The sequence below is a fragment of the Mandrillus leucophaeus genome, unplaced genomic scaffold, assembly GCF_000951045.1.
Source record: "Mandrillus leucophaeus isolate KB7577 unplaced genomic scaffold, Mleu.le_1.0 Scaffold10, whole genome shotgun sequence".
Lineage (NCBI taxonomy): Eukaryota > Metazoa > Chordata > Mammalia > Primates > Cercopithecidae > Mandrillus > Mandrillus leucophaeus.
The window spans coordinates 1,720,576-1,739,975 of NW_012098098.1; the positions used below are offsets into that span (position 1 = coordinate 1,720,576).

The following is a 19,400-nucleotide window of genomic DNA, read 5'->3' on the forward strand; positions in this document are numbered from 1 at the left end:
CGGGTAGGCGGCCCGGGGGCTCCGGGAGTCCCCTGGAGCGGCAGGAGCCCCAGAGCAGCTCAGGTTGCTGCCTCTACCCAGAGCGAGCCTCAAAGATTTAGGGGTGCCCTGTTGCCCCTTTGCCCCCAAAGCTTCCTTTTTCAGCTTGATTGATGACGCGGGGGCTGCTGATTATCTGGTTTTTAGATAGAAGTCGCTGAGTAGCGGCGTTAGGCTACTGTTGCAAAGAAAACTCGAAATAAGTCGCAAGGACCGTACTTTCACTTGCATTTGAGTGACATCCCTTGCACGAATCCATCCCAGCCAGGCTGACACTAACGCACCCTGCCTGAACAGTATCTAAAGCTTAGGGGCCCTTTACAATAATCCCGTAGTGGAAAGAAAGAGCTCTTTTTGGGAGATGTGCGTGTAGAGTTAAGCTCTTATTCACCTCTCCCACCCCTTCTCCCACCCCATGTCCCCCCTCCGCCATTGTAATTATTCTGGACAAAAATCGGCGTGATGTTATTATTTGTCAGTCTTGCTTTAGACTGCTAATTTGTTGACATCTGGTCCCTATAAATTGTTGCACACTTTTTAACCATCTCATTGTGTATTTGTATTAAATATGGGGAAATGAAACAAAGTAGCCATTCGGAAAACTGGTGGCGGGTAAAATCATAACCCTTCATAAGCAGTTGGGTTTTGTTGCCCTTCTGCAGATGAAGTCAATCTGACTAGACCTCTTTTGAAACATGATTTTCGTAACTATTGTAATGAATGCGTGTTGTGGAATCTAAAATGCGAAAACTTTTTTAAAACTTAGATGTTACGACAAGCTTCAATTGTGTTAAATTAGCTGTAGTTTAGTTTGCATCAGAACTTCCCCCTTTAACGTTTTGTTCCTTTGTACATTTACTTTTGTAAGTAGTATAGGTCTTTGCACGAAAGAAGGCATCAGCAGTTGAATAGTTTTTACAAATGTATAACACAAAGATTTTAAGAGATTTGGTGTATTTAGCTTTGTTTAGACCTTTCTATTTTAAACAAAAAAAGATTTGATATTTGCTTTTCCTCAACTTAAATACTAATTAGCCTATTTAAATTGGTATGAACAAGTATAAGTCTCATTATGAATTAATGTGTAATATTCCTTGTGATTTTGACATGAAGAAAGCATCTTTAGGCATAACTCACTTCCTTTATTTAATAAGCATCAATCACAATTAAAGGTTGATTGAAATGTTAATTAATGGGGATGGATAATATGTAAACTTAATTGTAAATTCGTTGTCCCAGTATTTACATTTTATACAACAGTCTAAAGCGTCGTTATAAACATCTTTAGAAAATTGGAGTAGCAAAAGTTGGCAAACAGAAATGTTAGCAACACTTTGGGTTTATTCTTTTAAAGTATGATTTAAATGCTTTTAAGTTCTAGCATGGAGAAAGTAGCAAAGGAAATAGTTTGATTTCTCATAATTTTCTTTTCTTTTTTTTTTTTTGAGATGGAATTTTGCTCTTGTTGCCTAGGCTGGAGTGCAGTGGCGCCATCTTTGCCCACTGCAACCTCTGCCTCCGAGGTTCAAGCGATTCTTCTGCCTCAGCCTACCAAGTAGCTGGGGTTACAGGCGCCTGCCACCACGCCCGGCTAATTTTTTGTATTTTTATTAGAGACGCGTTTCACCATGTTGATCAGGCTGGTCTCAAACTCCTGACCTCAGGTGATCCACCCGCCTCGGCCTCCCGAAGTGCTGGGATTATAGGTGTGAGCCACTGCCCCTGGCCGATTTCTAGTAATTTTCAATAAAAAAAAATAGTAATGGAAACAAGTAATGGAATCATGTATGACAGGATTTAGTTACTGGTTCCTGCTCGAGTCATTCTGAGCGTTTTAATAAATTTGTTTTATTTGTTTGCCTACTGTTCTAAGAGTCTTGCAGCCTTAATGGCCATTCATTCATTCAGCAAATACTGATTGTTTATCAGGTGTTAAGCGCCATGATATGCATATTACTTGTTTCTGTTGGGAATAACAACTGCAAATTAAAGGTCTTATTTTAAATTTGACTTGTCCGGGGCGGGGCGCGGTGGCTCACACCTGTAATTCCAGCACTTTGGGAGGCTGAGGCGGGTGGATCACCTGAGTCTGAGCTGGAGACCAGCCTGACCAACATGGAGAAATCCCGTCTCTACTAAAAATACAAAATTAGCGGGGCGTGGTGGCATGTGCCTATAATCCCAGCTACTCGGAGGCTGAGGGAGGAGAATCGCTTGAACCCGGAAGGTGGAGGTTGCAGTGAGCTGAGATCGCGCCATTGCACTGCAGCTTGGGCAAGAAGAGCAAAACTCTGTCTCAAAAAAAAAAAAATTGACTTGTTAAAGTTAAATTTGTCACTGAGAATAATGGTACGTGGAAAAAGTTACAATTTAAAAATGTTTACAGGTCAGCGCCTTGGCTCGTGCGTGTAATCCCAGCACTTTGGGAGGCCCAGGCGGGTGGATCACTTGAGGTCGGGAGTTTGAGACCAGTCTGACCAACATGGTGAAACCCCGTCTCTATGAAAAATACAAAAATTAGCCGAGTGTGGTGAAGCTCGCCTATAGTCCCATCTACTTGGGAGGCTGGGGCAGGAGAATCACTTGAACCCAGGTGGCGGAGGTTGCAGTGAGCCGAGATCATGCCGCTGCACTCCAACCTGGGTGACAGAGCAAGACTCTGTCTCAAAAAAAAAAAAAAAGCATGAAACTCCAACTCAAAATAAATAATAAATTAAAAAGTTTTTAGGTTCATAACCCTATTTCCAGTTATTAGAAGGTGTTGGTTGATCCCTGTTACCTGTATTGAAGTGTAATAGTGAAGAATTTGGAAACATTTTGAGACCAGTGACTGTCAACATTTTAGCAAATACAAATGAACTTCAGCAGTTGAAGTGTAAGTCCAAGTGAACTCTTTGTCACCAAGGGCACTAATTAAATGATTTGCGGTAATTAATTTGAAGCAGTTTTGCCTTACACCTGAAAAAATATTTGTGATTATTGATGTCATTTATAGTGAAATCTCCACAATAATGCTTCCTACACCCAATTCGAATGTCATGCAGTTGGGTTCTGTCCTTGTCTGCATAGACTCACCCCAGTCTCTTTTTTTTTTTTTACCTTGTGATAACAGGGCCCCCAAATTTTACATGATGGAAACTCTTGGTTTCCACTTCTAGCGTATGGCTGAATGTTACTGTATTGCTGAATATCTGTTTCTAGCTGACAGCTGGATTAGTGTTAGTTCTTGAAAGAGATTTTTATTAGAGTCTCACGTAATGATTAGCTGAAGTAAATACAATTATTTGAAATGTTGACAGGGCATTTGGAGATAACAGTTTTCCTTTTCTTAGTGACAGCAAGCTATTTAAACATGTCCTAAGAGTAGATGTTTTAAGTTTGTGAGCCAGTGGTCGCCTGAATGGTTTGTACAGATGATCTGAGCAGCCGCCCTGTACCAGGACCTCACCTTCATGCTCTTGAGCCCATCTCGTTGAGAGGGCAGTGCACTGAAATTCCGGTGAATACTAAGCGGGCCTACCACATTCTAAATTCCTCACTAAAGCAAAAGTTAGGACATGTATTCTAGTGTTCTGTTACGTGGAACTGATAGGATTTAAGCAGTGATTCACATAGGAAAACTTAAAGGAGAAAAGGATTACCAAGCTTAATGATTGCTGTTTAATGCCAAGCCTAAGCGGCACATTCATTGCACTGTGCTCAGAATATAACATTCAAGTAATTGAGAAAAGTGGTATCATCTCCAGTTGAATTAGTTACATCAGGGTTTTTGTTTCTGTTTTTTTGTTTGTTTGTTTTTAAAGATATAATTTCAGACATGTCGGTACTTCCTGTTAATGGTTGCTGGTATTCAAGTGACACATTAAACGCGGTTGCTGAGGGCACTTCTTACGGATGATATACCAAAATATGAAACATAGTGGGAAGAACTTGCTTTTGAATTTGTAATTAGGCTGTTACTTATCTATTTACTGCCACACACGCAAGAATCACCATCGTACAAAACAGATAAATCTGTTTGCAATGGAATTTGCTGGCCTTGGGCCATTGGATTACTGTCATTTGTCACTTTAGTGCCACTTCAGCAGTGTAGATGTTCATTTCCAAAGACTTACATGTGCTTGGACTGCAGTTTTCCTGTTTATTGAAGTGTTCTCCCAAAAGGTCTTTCTGTGACCATTTCTGTCAATACAGGCTGGATGAAGAGTTAGTGTAGGAAAATAAAGGTAGCCCATGGGATTTGTGTATAGTATTTGTTTCAAGGACCAGAAAATGTAGAATTTATCGTAAACCTTGATGTAGAATCTTCAGATCGTAGACTTTTTCTGAACTGGCTATTTTCTGGCTATTTGAAAGCTCCTGGGCCATGATCCCATTTTCATCAGATGACTTGAGAACCCGGAAGCTCTGCCAGCACTGCCATTCTGCCCTGTCTTGAAACATCATGCCCTGGTTGCCCTCTCCTGGAATAGGGCCGGTAAGGTGTTGAGATAGAACTGTGGTTTGGGGCTATTAAAGCCTGAATTCCTCGACTTTCCCTTTTGGGCTCACATGAAAATTGTTAGGAGAGTGTACATGTGGAGTACGGGCCCAGCACCTGCCACCATCTGCACTGTAATGATGGCTACTCCTAAGAGTCCTCAGTCTCCTCCAGGTTGGGCTTGTGTCTACAGCCTTATCGGTTGTCATTCTTCAGATCCATTCTCAGTTTATTTTTCTGGCATCAGCTGGAGGGACATCTCCTTAAGCCTGTACTGTATGGCTCAGGAGCCTCAAAACCAGTCCCTTTTGAAGTGAGAGCATCTGTGGTAACAAACTGAGGGTCCCCACTCTTGTGCCTTTTTTTTTCTTTTTCTTTTTTTTTTTTTGAGATGGAGTCTCACTCTCGCCCAGGCTGGAGTGCAGTGGCGTGATCTCATCTCACTGCAACCTCTGCCTCCCGTGTTCAAGCGATTCTCCTGCCTCGGCCTCCCGAGTAGCTGGGACTACAGGAGCCCGCCACCACGCCCAGCTAATTTTTTGTATTTTTAGTAGAGATGGGGTTTCACTGTGTTAGCCAGGATGGTCTCGATCTCCTGACCTCATGATCCGCCCACCTCCCAAAGTGCTGGGATTAAAGGTGTGAGCCACCACACCCAGCCAATCCTGTGCCTTTTGTACCTGATTTTTACTTCTAGCTGACTCCTCGCTCCTTCCTTCCCTTTCTCTCTCTTCGTGATCTGATGGTGCTAGATTTTTGTTTCCCATTTGTCTTTGTTTTATGAAGATGGCTCCTTTTCATTTGTGTATATTGAGTACAGACATGTTATGCCCTTGGTTTTTTTTTTTTTTTTTTTTGAGACAGTCTCACTCTCTTGCCCAGTCTGGAGTACAATGGTACGATCTCGGTTCGCTACAACCTCTACCTCCCAGATTCAAGCGATTCTCCTACCTCAGCCTCTTGAGTAGCTGGGATTACAGGCGCCTGCCACTGTGCCCAGCTAATTTTTTTGTATTTTTAGTAGAGATGGGGTTTCACCATGTTAGGCTGATCTCGAACTCCTGACCTCAGGTGATCCAGCTGCCTCAGCCTCCCAAAGTGCTGGGATTACAGGCATGAGCTACCGTACCTGGCCCAGTTTTTGTATTTTTAGTAGACACAGGTTTCAACATGTTGGTCAGGCTGGTCTTGATCTCCTAACCTTAGGTGATCTGCCCCCCTTGGCCTCTCAAAGTGCTGGGATTACAGGTGTGAGCCACCTTGCCCAGCTAATTTTTTTTTGTATTTTTAGTAGAGACGGGGTTTCACCATGGTGGTCAGGCTGGTGTCGAACTCCTGACCTCAGGTGATCCACCTACCTTGGCCTCCCAAGGTGCTGGGATTACAGGCGTGAGCCACTGCACCCAGCCTCCCTACTCATTCTTTGAAAAAACAATTTGTTGTTGTTTTGTAGAGACAGGGATTCCTGTGTTTCCCAGACTGGTCTCGAACTCCTGGCCTCCAGGGATCCTCCTGCCTCAATTTACTACAGTACTGGGATTATAGGTGTGAGCTACCATGCCCAGCCTCCCTGTTCATTCTGAAAGTATCAGTCTTTTTACTTTTGATAGGACATGTTGAAGTTTTGGTTAAAAGTAGAAGAGAATTTCAAAATGAAGTTAAATTCTAGAGGTTTTTGAGATTCCTGCCCAATATAAAAAACTTCTGGTACATTGAAACAATTTTTTTATACTTAATTTTTTTAGAACAGTTTTAGGTTCACAGCAAAATTGAGAAGAAAGTACGGAGAGTTCCTATATACCCCTTTTCTTGATATCTTAAGTAATAATTTCCCTTAGATAGCTGGAAAGACTATATATATATTTATTTAAGACCTCACGTAGGCCTTCTGGGTAGATGTGATCATTGGACAAGGAGGAACATATTTATTACAAAATACTAAGCATTGCAGGAGTCATCACTTGAAGCCTATAAACTCTATGAACTGCATAGTTTAGAAAGTGCCGTAGCTTGTTTGAGCCTTTACAGCAACTCTGTCCTGTATGATTATAACCATTTTACAGATGAGTAAGATAAGACCCAGAGAGGTTGTGACTTGAGGTCACATGGCTGCTGGCCCTCAGGACCTTTTGAAAGCAGGTGTTTTGACTCCTGAATCCTTTGCTTTTTCTACTTTGCCAAACTGGTTTTCTGGAAGAGACTGATGAAGGCATAATCTTTCACATTGTGACTTCCCCTTAGTAGTTCCTCCATAAGCATTTACAGAATGAATGAATGAAATGCGTGTTTAAAAACTTTAATGTTACTAATTACAAAATCTGTTACTATAATGTGTTACTATCCACTAAATATTGTGTGTGGTACAATGAAGTTCTTTATTTTATTTTCTATTATAATGACATGCTATTTTTAAGACACGAAAACAGCACAGAAGTATTTAAAGTGAAAAGTAGAAGTCATTCCCTTCCTCTCTGATCCTTCATCGTCAGTTTGGTGTGTGTCTTCTATGCTTTTTTCCATTGGAGTATTTCTGTTCTGCCTAGTCACTGAACTGAGCTTTATTGAGCAAACCTTGTTTTCAAAATTATTGAAAACATCTACTGAAGTCAGTTTTCTTATTTTTACCTAATTTTGCCAGGGAATGAAGCAGATATTCAGGAGATTAAAGTGGCTTATCAGGATCCAGTATGCGGGGGATTGTGGAAGTGCTGTCAAAACTTATAACATGTTGTCCAAACAATTTTTTTTTTCTTAAGAAATATTTTAGGCCAGGTGCAGTGACTCACGCCTGTAATTCCAGCACTTTTGGAGGCTGAGGCAGGTGAATCACTCAAGCTCAGGAGTTTGGGACCAGCCTGGGCAACATAGCAAAACTCTTTCTCTACAAAAAATACAAAAATTAGCTGGGCATGGTGGTGCTCTTCTGTAGTCCCAGCTACTTGGGAGGTTGAGGTGGGAGGATCGCTTGAACCTGGGAGGTGCAGATTGTAGTGAGTTGAGATTGTGCCACTGCACTTCAGCTTGGGTGACAGAGCGAGACTCATGTCAAGAAAGAAAAGAAAAGAAATATTTTGAAGACTTCCACCCCCTTAATAGCAGTCATGCTGTCCGTTGTTCATATTGTAAAAAGAAGTCTGGGCTGGGCATGGTGGCTCACGCCTATAATCCCAGCACTTTGGGAGGCCGAGGCGGGTGGATCACCTGAGGTCAGGAGTTTGAGACCATCCTGGCCTACATGGTGAAACCCCATCTCTGCTAAAAATAAAAAAATTTAGTCAGGCATGGTGGTGGGCACCTATATTCCCAGCTGCTTGGGAGTCTGAGGCAGGAGAATAGCTTGAACCCGTAGGGGCAGAGGTTGCTGTGAGCTGAAATCACGCCACTTCACTCCAGCCTGGGTGAAAGAGTGAAACTCCGTCTCAAAAAACAATAAAGGAGGTCTGATTCACATTCAGATTCTTGTCCATCCATTGCCTTTGCACTAGATTTATGAGGACAAACTTTTTATTAGTTGGGGATTAGTAAGTCACCTGCCCTAGGGAATAATGAGAAACCGGGTAATTAACCTGAATTTTTCTCCATCTTCTTCAAAATCATATTTTTGTCTTCTGTCACTTTGTTTCATCAGAGCACTGCAATGGCAAAAAACAAAACACTCCCCAGCTCAGGCCCACTCCTGAGAGAGAACCACATCGAACTACTTCTGACTTGTAATAAAATGCAAAATCAGGGCTTCCAAGTGTGGTTTACTGTTTTGTTTAGAATGAATTTGCAGAATATTAGACACTTTTTTCAGAACCACATATGAAGGACTTTATATCTTTTGTGATTATTCAGAGATTTTGGTGGCCGGATGTTAGGAGTATAGAGCTGAAGAGAGAATTCCTGTGCTTTACAGGTTCACTGGGTAGCGAGGGAGAGAAGCAGGCTGATGACTGGGTGCATCCAGTTTTAGGGTGGTAATTCTTGTAACACAAGTGTGAACAACATAGTCAAGAACATTCATTCGTTCGTTTCTTCATTCAGCAAATAGTTACTGAGTGGCCGCTGTGTACCAGGCACTGAGGAGGGAGTAATGAGCAAAAACAGGCATTGTTTCTCCCACCGAGGAGTTTATGGGTCCAGTGAGGAAGACAGTTTGTTAATCAGATAATCACAGTTAAATACATGACACTCCAAACTGAGAGATGTTTCCCAAAGGAAGGGAACACGATCTGAAGTCAGAGAATGGTTCCCGTGGAAGTGATGCGTTAACAGCATGAGGCAGTGGGGACAGCATGTGCGGTGGACCTTCAGCTGGAGGGAATTTGGAGCACTGCAGAGAACTCAGCAAGGACCTATGTGTCTTGGGCACAGAGCTGGAGGGGAAGGACAGACACATCATCCAGTTTTGCAGTCTTTGTTAGATGTTACTGTCTTTATCCTGAGAAAAGTGTGGAAGAGGGGATGGTACAACATTTTTTTTTTTTTTTGGAGACGGAGTCTCGCTCTGTTACCCAGGCTGGAGTGCGGTGGTGCGATCTTGGCTCACTGCAAGCTCCGCCTCCTGGGTTCACGCCATTCTCCTGCCTCAGCCTCCTGAGCAGCTGGGACTACAGTCGCCTGCCAACGTGCCGATAATTTTTTGTATTTTTAGTAGAGATGGGGTTTCACCGTGTTAGCCAGGATGGTCTCGATCTCCTGACCTCGTGATCTACCCGCCTCGGCCTCCCAAAGTGCTGGGATTACAGGTGTGAGCCACCGCGCCCGGCCGGGATGGTACAACATTTGACCATGGAACCTCATAATCAGATTGCCGTTTGGGATCATACTCTGCCCAGTGAAGAATGGACTCACGGGGTTACAGTGGCAGTGAGGAGATCATTTAGGGCAGGGTCCTTGGACTTTTGACTCAGAACGTGCAATGGAGGTGGAGAGAAGTTGCATGACTCAGGAGTTAGGTATAAGGTGTTTCAAAAAAGGAGGAGAGTGGGACTGAATGTCAGGCAAAGCTGGGAAGACGTCTTGTCTCTTCTAGAATGGTGACATTTGAGCTGGAGTTTTCCAGGCAGAGAAGCACACGGACAAGGGCATGTGGAGGAGAATGTGCAGAGGAACAGTCTCAAAGCCTGCAGCCTGTTTGGGAAACAGATAAATTTGTGGCTGAAGTGGTGTGTAGGGTGAAGTGGTTAGCCGGGAGTCTGGAGAGGAGAAGTAAAGAATTTGATAATCCAAGCTCAGGACTGAGTTAAGTTGGTAGCAACGCTCTGTGTTAAGATTGCTGGTTGAGGCCAGGTGCAAGGCTCACGCTTGTAATCCCAGCACTTTGGGAGACTGAAGTAGGTGGATCACTTGAGGTAAGGAGTTTGAGACCAGTCTGGCCAACATGGTGAAACCCCATCTCTACTAAAAATATAAAAACTAGCTGGGCGTGGTGGCACATGTCTGTAATCCCAGCTACTGGAGAGGCTGAGGCAGGAGAATCACTTGAAGCCAGGAGGCAGAGGTTTCAGTGAGCCAGATTGTGCCACTGCACTATATCCCGTGCAACAGAGCAAGACTTGCATCTCAAAAAAAAAAGTTTGCTGGGTTGAGATGATTGTGCAGGGGTCTTCCTGAGATGCTTTGAGAGTTGTCAGGGATTTGATTCTTTAGGCTCTCCTGCATGACTGGGACTCGACTCTCTGCTCACCTTGGCATCTTAAGCCTCATAACTTTGAGGGGAAAGAAGTAGGGCATTTCTTTTGGGGACTTCTGAGACAGATTAATGTAAGGCAAGTAGCCCTTCGGTGTCGTCAGTGATAATTGGATAGAGTAGGTAGGGAAGGTCGTTTAGGGGCGTATTCTGTTTATTTTGAGGGGGAGGCACCTTTAAACACAAACATCTGTCCCGATGATGTTTGTAGAAACTAAAGAAGATATTAAGAAAAACTTAGCTGACTTCTGTTACCTTATTTTAAATGTTTCCTTTAGTACTTTTGGCAGTAAACTTGAGAAATTTGGAATCATTGGGTTTAACAGCGTTTTTAGGTTTATGATCCTTAAATGCCCTCTTCTAACACCAGAATCACCTGGCACCCTGGGTGCCACTCAAAGACACTGAGTAAGGATCCCTGTGAGCAGGTCCCCAGGCTGTCCCAGCCAGGCTCAGGTTGCAGATCCTCTGCATGGGTTTGTGTACAGCTTTTTTCCTTTTAACTTGTTGAGCACTTTCCCATGAATAGCAATAACGAAATCATATTTCGGACAAAGTGTTACATCTCCAGTCTAGGTTAGATGTGAACAACGACGAAGACACGGATTGTGCCCCTCACTCTGAGTGTGATACTAACTTATTTTAGTGCTGAGTGGAATTGTGGAACAGTTCTGAGCAGATGAGAAACCTGACATTTTGCCACTTTGAAGATCTGTCATGTTGTGTCTTCAGAATGAGATTTCAGTTTGATTTGGCATTCATTAAGTAAATAATTAATGCCTTTTAAACAAGCATTTGCCCAGCACTTGCTCTGTGCCAGGGCCTGTGTTGGGATTTGTAAGTTGCAAAAAACATGTTTTTAAAAATATAAGTACAGATGTGTTCCCCAAAGCCTTAAGAGCTGCTCTGGCTGGTGCTCTGCACCCCACATCTTGAAATAGGACCCCTGTGGACAGCATGGGATCAGCACACTCCCCCACAGCTCAGTGTAACTGTGAGCACCTGATGTCCCAGAGAATTGGAACTGTCTAATTCATCCTGAAGCCTGTTGTCAGCGTCTCCGAGGATGTGTACGTAGCAGTAAGCCAATTCGCCATCAGGAATTCCTGCTCTCTTTTGCTGTTGTTGGTCATGGATTTGTCAGGTGAGGAAATTCTAGTCTCTAGTTTTTCCCAAACTGGTGCTGAAATAATTACGCTTGATTCTCTCTAGCTTCTTACCTCTTTATTCTTCTGTGCCATAATGATGTATTGTAAGTTAGGTGCCAGCAGCACAAACTTTTCTTCCACCTGTAACTAGAGTTTTAGGCTGTGAGAAAGGGCTAGCTTTTTTTTTTTTTTTTTTGTCTTAGATGGAGTCTTGTTCTGTCACCCAGGCAGTGGCAAGATCTCAGCTGACTGCAATGTCTGCCTCCTGGGCTCAAGCGATTCTCTGCCTCAGCCTCCCGAGTAGCTGGGATTACAGGTGCATGTCACCATGCCTGGCTGATTTTTGTATTTTTAGCAGAAGTGGAGTTTCACCGTGTTGGCCAGGCTGGTCTTGAACTCCTGACCTCAAGTGATCCACCTGCCACCGTATCCCGTGGCTTTTGCTTTTTAAGGTGGACAGAAACACCTTGCAGCTGTGCTTCTTTGCCCTTGCTGCTTTTGGGTGGAAACATAGACTTAAGTTAGCATATTCATCAGTTGATCTCTTCTCTATGAGAAGGGAAACAAATTGCAGTATTTTGTGTGCACGGCAGGCTTTGAGGGCCCTTATACTTTGATTCTGTAGATGCCCTGTCCTTCCTCTGAAGGTAGTCAGCTGTGTAGAGAGGCCTGTGTGGGCCCTGTCCTGAGAGTAGCAGAAGGAAGGCATGGCTGTGTCTGTGGAGATTGTGCCTTATGCAGAGGCGAACACCACATGGATGAGCCGGAAGCAGCCGCCGGCCTGGCTGCTCTGTCGGTCAGGAAGGCTTTTTTGAGTCTGGTGTGGTCTGGCTCCCCCAGTGTCCCCACTGCCTAGCACAGTGGGCACTCAGGTGTTTGTCCAATGAATAGGTTAATTGACAGGGACCAGATGAAGAAAACAGAGAACAGCTGGTTGTCATTCACTGTTTCAGGACTGCTTCTGGTTGTTTTGGGTGTTTCTGTAATAGTTCTAGGCATGAAGTTCAGGACCACAGCCTGCAAGACCACGAGGGACAGATTTGCCTTGTGTAGAAATAGTAATGAGAGCTGAAGAAGAGGTGGCTGCTTCCCAAAGTATCAGATTGATTGTCATTTCTGCATTTAGAATGCATGTGTGACCCCTAAGCTTCTCTTCAGGTTCTTCGGTGCTCTCTTTACCTCTGTTGTGATCGTTTCTTGAATCCAGGTGACTGACTCGCACGTCACATATAAGTTATTTTGTTTTATTCCTTGGTCTCTTTCTCAACAAGTGTAGTCTGGAGATCATAGGACACTTAGCAATGCAGAGAGAATGCCTTCACCAGCGTTACTGGCAAGCGCTTGGCTGCGGGGGCTCTTTGGGCATGCTGGTGATCCTCGCAGACCTGCTTAGAGCAAATGCAGCTGTCGCCCAAATCCAAGATCCGTGGAGCAGCCGAACTTTCCAGTACAGGGCCCAATTATGTGTCACCGGTAAACATGGAAAGAGCTTTTCAGTTGGTTTGCTGCAGTTAGTTGATCTTTTCCCCCACCTTTGTGACTTTAGGTGTCTCAGCCAAAGCCATCGTTCACCCGCTAGTTATTGAGCTCAGCTATGTGGCTGGCATTGTCTGTACAGAAATGGAGGGGAACATATTGTCTCTCCCTGAGACCCTCTGTCTGTAGACAGGCTCGCCCCCTCTGTCCCTGTGGCTTGCTCCCCCACTTTCAGTGAGTCTCTGTGCCTGTGCCATCGTCTTAGGCCCACTTTACCCACCTGTAAAATCGCGCCCTCCTTCACACTTGTCCCCCTGTCTCCTTGCTGCCTCTCCAGAGCACTTCACACCTAATACCTACATATCCGGTATCCTGACATACGTGTCTCAGGGTCACTCTCTTGTCCTCCCCCAGTGTAAGCTCCGTGAGGGCAGGGGTTTTTGTTTGCTTTGTTCACTGCTAGGGCCCCTAGTCCTAGAACGTGGTGAGTGCTTAGGAAATATTTATTAACAAACACATTCATGAAAGCATACCACATTGGACATATTCAGAAGCCCACGGTCTAGTGTGGTAAAGAAGCTAGAGAATCAACTGTTAGGTTCCAGAGTTAGAGAGGCGGTCACAGGAGAGTCCCCGGGGACACCTTGGCTCATGTTTGTGAGGAAAATAGTTCACAAAGATGAGCCTTTGGAACTGAGTTCTGTAATGTGCGCAGTCATCCAGGCCAGCAGGGGCCCAAGAGAACGGCGCCCAAAGCAGAAAGACGTGGTGTGTGCCTTGTCGCTGAAGTGCATTTGGTGCGTGGGGCTGCGGCGCTGGGGGTTGGCTGGGAAGGTGCATGGTGAGTCTTGTAGTCTCTGCTAGAGCCTTTTCGTCTGAAAAGTTCTGGGAGACTTGAAAGGCTTTCTCTGGGCACCAGAACAGTAAGGTTGAGTTGAGAGACAGCTCTGTGGTGGCCACATGCAGTTTGGAGGGTGAGGGGTGAGCACAGAGGCGGAGGTAGTTTGTTGCAGAGACCCAGTTGAGAAGTGTGGAAGGCCTGAATGGTGCCTAGAGGAGGGGGAGGCCTTAGGGTGGCCAGTGGCTGGCGGGAGGTGGGTGGCTGGCGGGAGCCAGCTCGTTGTGGGGTGTTCATGGTATAGTATTTTCCTTCTTAAAATGTGGAATGATACTTGTTTAGTAAGAAGTTTTTCCTACTTCTTCCTGTTTTTTAGAGATGGGGTCTGGGTCTATCATCCAGGCTGGAGTGAGTGGCCCGATCATAGCTCACCCACTGCAGTGTCCAACTCCCAGGCTCAGGCCATCCTCCCTCCTCAGCCACCCAAAACGCTGGGACTACAGACGTGAGCCACCATGCGTGGCTTTCCATTTCTTACATTGTCAATGTTTTTCCATTAAATATTTTCCTTTGCGATTGTTGTTTTATATCTCAAGAGCCTTAACTTAATCTTCAGCGTTGTTTTTTAAGGACTGCCATGTATTCACAAGTTATAGTATATGCATACTAAAAAATGGTAATGTTTGGCAGGTTTTTTTGGGTCCAGTTTTTAGTTGTTGTGAATTATCTTATTTTCTAGAGCAAATAAAGCATATTATTGTAACCTGAAATATGAACATCCCTGATTCATGGATTATTTTTGGGACAAAGGGAGAGATATATTTTGCTAAGGGGTATTAAGGAGATATTTAAGGCCGGGCGCGGTGGCTCAAGCCTGTAATCCCAGCACTTTGGGAGGCCGAGACGGGCGGATCACGAGGTCAGGAGATCGAGACCATCCTGGCGAACACGGTGAAACCCCGTCTCTACTAAAAAATACAAAAAAACTAGCCGGGCGAGGTGGCGGGCGCCTGTAGTCCCAGCTACTCGGGAGGCTGAGGCAGGAGAATGGCGTAAACCCGGGAGGCGGAGCTTGCAGTGAGCTGAGATCCGGCCACTGCACTCCAGCCTGGGCGACAGAGCGAGACTCCGTCTCAAAAAAAAAAAAAAAAAAAAAGATATTTAAAACATGAATTTTTTTAAATTTTAAAATAATATCAAAAACAAGTTCTACATATGAAATGTTTGAAAAATATTTTAAAAGATATGTTTATTATTATTATTATTTTTTTTTTGAGACAGAGTCTTGCTCTGTCGCCCAGGCTGGAGTGCAGTGTGCAATCTTGGCTCACTGCAACCTCCACCTCTCGTGCTAAAGTGATTCTCTTGCCTCAACCTCCTGAGTAGCTGGGAGTACAGGCATGCACCACCACGCCCAGCTACTTTTTGTATTTTTTAGTAGAGATGGGGTTTCACCATATTGGTGAGTCTGGTCTTGATCTCCTGACCTCAAGTGATCCAGGATCGCCTGCCTTGGCCTCCCAAAGTGCTTGGATTACAGGCGTGAGCCACCACTCCCGGCCCATTTATAAAATATTTATCAATAAGCTGGCTTAAGTTTGGTGAAGGCCAACTATTTTAGCTACTGCTGTAGATATCCAGGAAGATAACCAAAGTATCCTTACCCTTGTGTATAATGGATAGCTAAGGCATAAGAAACAACTGGGCATATTACAAGATGTGTAATTAAGTGCTGAATTATGTGGTGCATGTGGCAGGTTCTTTTGTAGTAATTCAGAGAATGAAGATGGGTAATGAGCTAGTCTTGAGAAGGAATAGGGTCTCCGCCTCCCAAAGCACTGGGATTATAGGCATGAGCCAGTGAGCCCAGCTGGGTGATCTTACTGCTTTATAGGAATTCTCTGGTCACTGCTGCCCAGCTATCCTTTTATCTCCTTTTTTGCTTACCCTATTCATGTGTTAGGGTGCCCTCCCTTTAAAAAAAAAAAAAAAGTAGAGCTCAGCTTTCTAACTGGTTTACACCATAAACTAGAGATTTAGTGGCTCATATAACTGGAAATTCCAGAGGTAGATCAGGCTTCAGAGTTTAATTCAGCCATTCAGTTAGAGTTTTGAGGACTTGACTTCCTTTTTTCACTTTGCATTTCTTCATCTTTTCATTCTGCATGTCAGTATTATCCCAGGGCTGGTTTCCCCCAAGATGGCGGAATGGCCACAGCAGTTGCAGGCTTCACATTTGGGCGCAGCCTCTGTCACACCAGCCTGACCAAGAGAGTGAGTGTGCATCCCAGAATTCTAGGCAGTGTCGTGAGCTTCATGCCCTTTGGGTCGTCCCCGAACCAGAGCACTGTGGCGAGGAGGGTGGTATGCCAGGCAGGGCTCCCATCTGGCCTGGGGGTGGGTGTGTGTTGATCTCTGAACTGGGTGACCACTCTCCCACAGGGTAGGAAGGGGAGCTGGCCAGTTCGCTTCTGTCCCACATGAGCGTAATGTCTATCCCCCCTCTCCTTTTCCAGATATGCCAGTTCCTCCTGGACTCCTCAGACTGGAAGATTGTCTTTTCTCCCTGACAAATCATCTGTACTGTCTGATTGCATCTTACAGTCTTCTTTAAATATTATTGTTCCCTAACTGTTAATGTGTCTGTGCCATGAGGTCAGCCCCAGGTTCCAATCCTGTTCCATTTTCTGTTTGTGAAATCTCAGGCATGGTTGGTTTCTCTGAACTTTTAAAGTGTTTTCGTCTTCATCATTCAGCAAATCTTTATTAGGTTCTCAGTATTGTGCTTCAGTCGACGAAATACAGACTGACACAAGGAGATAACAGTTCGTTCACAGAGACATAGGTAAATGAGAATTACTGTGAAATGTGAACAGTGCTTTGGCCAAAATAGGGTTTAGAAACACTTTTTGAGGAGGTGGATACCTGCGTTGAGCCTTGAAGGACAAGTAAGACTTCTTCAGCATAGGGGATGAGGGAGCTGCCTGCATGAAGGCTTATCAGCAGAGTAATGAATAAATGCAGTTACTGAGTTACTAGGATCTTAGGTGCACAACCTTCAGCAAGATTGGTAGGCAGAGACACCCATTACACCAAGTTGAAGAGTTAAGATTCTACCTTTATATACACCTTACAATTAGAGGAGTGACCACATGTCCTGGTCTAAACTTATCCCAGCATAATTCATCATAATGATCCTTTCACTCTGAAATATGCCTCTAATTTGGATGATAAATGGTTACCCAACTTAAAATAGAAGTCCAGAGCCATAGCCATAGGGACAGTCACTGTGATAGCAGTGTGCTTGCTTCATAGTAGAGGCTTGGGATTACATAAGATAGAGCATAGCAGTGCTTCTCAAACTTGAAAGTCCATTGAAAATCAGCTGGCTTGTGAATATGCACATTTGGATTCAGTACACCTGGGGTGGGCCCTGAGCGCTGTCTGAGCTCCTGGGTAATTCCTAGGCTCCTGGCCTGGTGACCTCACTTTGAGTAGCAGGTAATATTGGGCTTTGGGAGCTTCAGAGGGTCTGTGAAGTTCTGAAATCATAGGCAGAAATGTGTGTACATGCATTCTTTAGGAGGTGGGCCTAATTCCCTTACATCAGTTTCTCAGGAGATCTACTGCCACCCAAAAAACATTAGGAATCCCTTTTAGAAATTTTGTGCAGATTAAATGAAATATGTTGATTAAATGCCTTTAACATTATCTGGAGCTTAATGAACGTTAGTACACACTAGCTGTATGTCCTCCTTCCCTTCCCTGGCCCCAGTTCTTTGAAGGCAGGACACGTTGCTTAAACATCTTAAACTGCTTTTTAATGTCCTTTTTATGTCATTGGTGCTCAATAAGTGTCGATTTAGCTTGGTGACCAGCTGTTCGATGACTGTGAGCCATTCTGTCAGCATTTGTGAGTCTCTTAGGTGCCAAGCATTTTACTAGGTAGATAGGAGGAGGCCACCACCTAGGTTATTGCAGATACCCAGGCATAGGTGGGGTCATCAGGGCCTGTGCTGGATAGTAACTGTAGAAATGAAGAGGAGATGAATCACTTAGTAATCGTCCTGAGTTGTGTGTGTTCAGGAAAGTGCTTCTACTGCTTTCGATTCATTGAGGTCCTGTTCTCTGGTTCTCAGTTGTATGTGATTTCAGTATGGATTAATTAATTGTAATGCTTAATTTAATACATTCAGTTGCTGTTCTTGCCAAATGCAGTTTTTCTGAACATTTTGATATTTTGTTGAGATGGTCCCAGAAATTTGGGATTCATGATCACCTTAGAGTATTTGTGATGGAAAGGGTATATAATTTCTGGTATTTTCAAAGTTTCTTATCTAAGAGATTGGGAGAACAATGATGAGAGAGAGAGTGGAAGATTAGTTGTCTTGTAGAGTTGTGGATACTTTAGAGAACTTGACTACATTGAGAAGGGGAAATCTTGGATTGGAAGGTTATTTCTGAGAAAGTGGAGTGTTGGTAGTGAAAGTTAGATTTCAGAGAATTAAAAGAGCAAATGAGAGATGAGTTTAATTACAAAAGAAGCGTCTTTTGTTCAAAAGACATTTCTGAAGAGTTGCTTGTGAGTTTAATTTATTTTACTGAGACAGGATTGTACTCTGTGACCCAAGATAGAGTGCAGTGGTGCTATCATGGCTTACTGCAGCCTCAAAGTTATTGGCTCAAGGGATCCTCCCACCTCAGCCTCCTGAGGAGCTGGGACTGCAGGTGTGGGCCACTGTGTTTGGCAGGAGTTTAATTTTTTCTGTCATATTACTTCTACTTTAGTTGCATTATAGTTTTTCTTCTGGCTGGGTGTGGTGGCTCACGCCTGTAATCCCAGCACTTTGGGAGGCTGAGGCAGGTGGATTACCTGTCAGGAGTTCGAGACCAACCTGGCCAACATGGTGAAACCCTGTCTCTACTAAAAATACAAAAAGTAGCCCAGGCATCGTGGCACATGCCTGTAATCCCAGCTACTCGGGAGGCTAGGCAGGAGAATTGCTTGAATCTGGGAGGCAGAGGTTGCAGTGAGCTGAGATTGTGCCACTGCACTCCAGCTTGGGCAACACAATGAGACTGTCTCACCAAAAAAAAAAAAAAAAAAAAAAAAAAAAAGTTTTTCTTCTGACTTTTAGTTTTGTTGTTGTTGTTGTTTTTGAGGAGTCTCTCTCTGTCACCCAGGCTGGAGTGCAGTGGCACAATCTTGGCTCACTGCAGCCTCCACCTCCTGGGTTCAAGTGATTTTCCTGCCTTAGCCTCCCAAGTACCTGAGATTATAGGTGCCCGCCACCACACCTGGCTAATTTTTGTATTTTAGTAGAGACAGGGTTTCACTATGTAGGTCAAGCTGGTCTCAAACTTCTGACCTCAAATGATCCGCCCGCCTCGGCCTCCCAAAGTGCTGGGATTACAGGCATGAGCCACCGCGCCCGGCCAGTTTTGTTGTTGTTGTTGTTGTTGTTGTTGTTGTTGTTTTTGCCTTTATTAAGTCGTTAATGATCAGTAAACCCTTAAAAGCACTAAAAGAGGTCCCATTTTAAAGACATCTGTTCTGGATGTTGTTCATCAACTTTTTGTAGTGAATAATTACCTCAAATTATTTTATAATTTCTTTTTTAATTAGGAGGCATGGCTGAATGGAGAAGTAGCTCTGCTCATCCTCCTGTTTTCTGCTTAGTGTCTCCCACCTTCTTAGTTGCCTGTAGTGACAGAGCTTTTTCTTGGATCACGGGAATGCCCCTA

The 19,400-nt window shown here is 44.1% G+C and overlaps 1 protein-coding gene across 1 annotated transcript in view; it reads left to right on the plus strand.

The window, feature by feature from the left end:
• The first annotated feature begins 4,393 nt into the window (after window positions 1–4,393).
• Window positions 4,394–19,400, plus strand: part of USP10 (ubiquitin specific peptidase 10) — a 75,695-nt gene continuing 60,688 nt past the window's right edge. Inside the window, exon 1 of the mRNA XM_011971422.1 lies at window positions 4,394–4,516. Within this exon, the coding sequence (XP_011826812.1) occupies window positions 4,484–4,516 (33 nt within the window). The 5' untranslated portion in view covers window positions 4,394–4,483. The remainder of the gene's footprint in view (window positions 4,517–19,400) is intronic.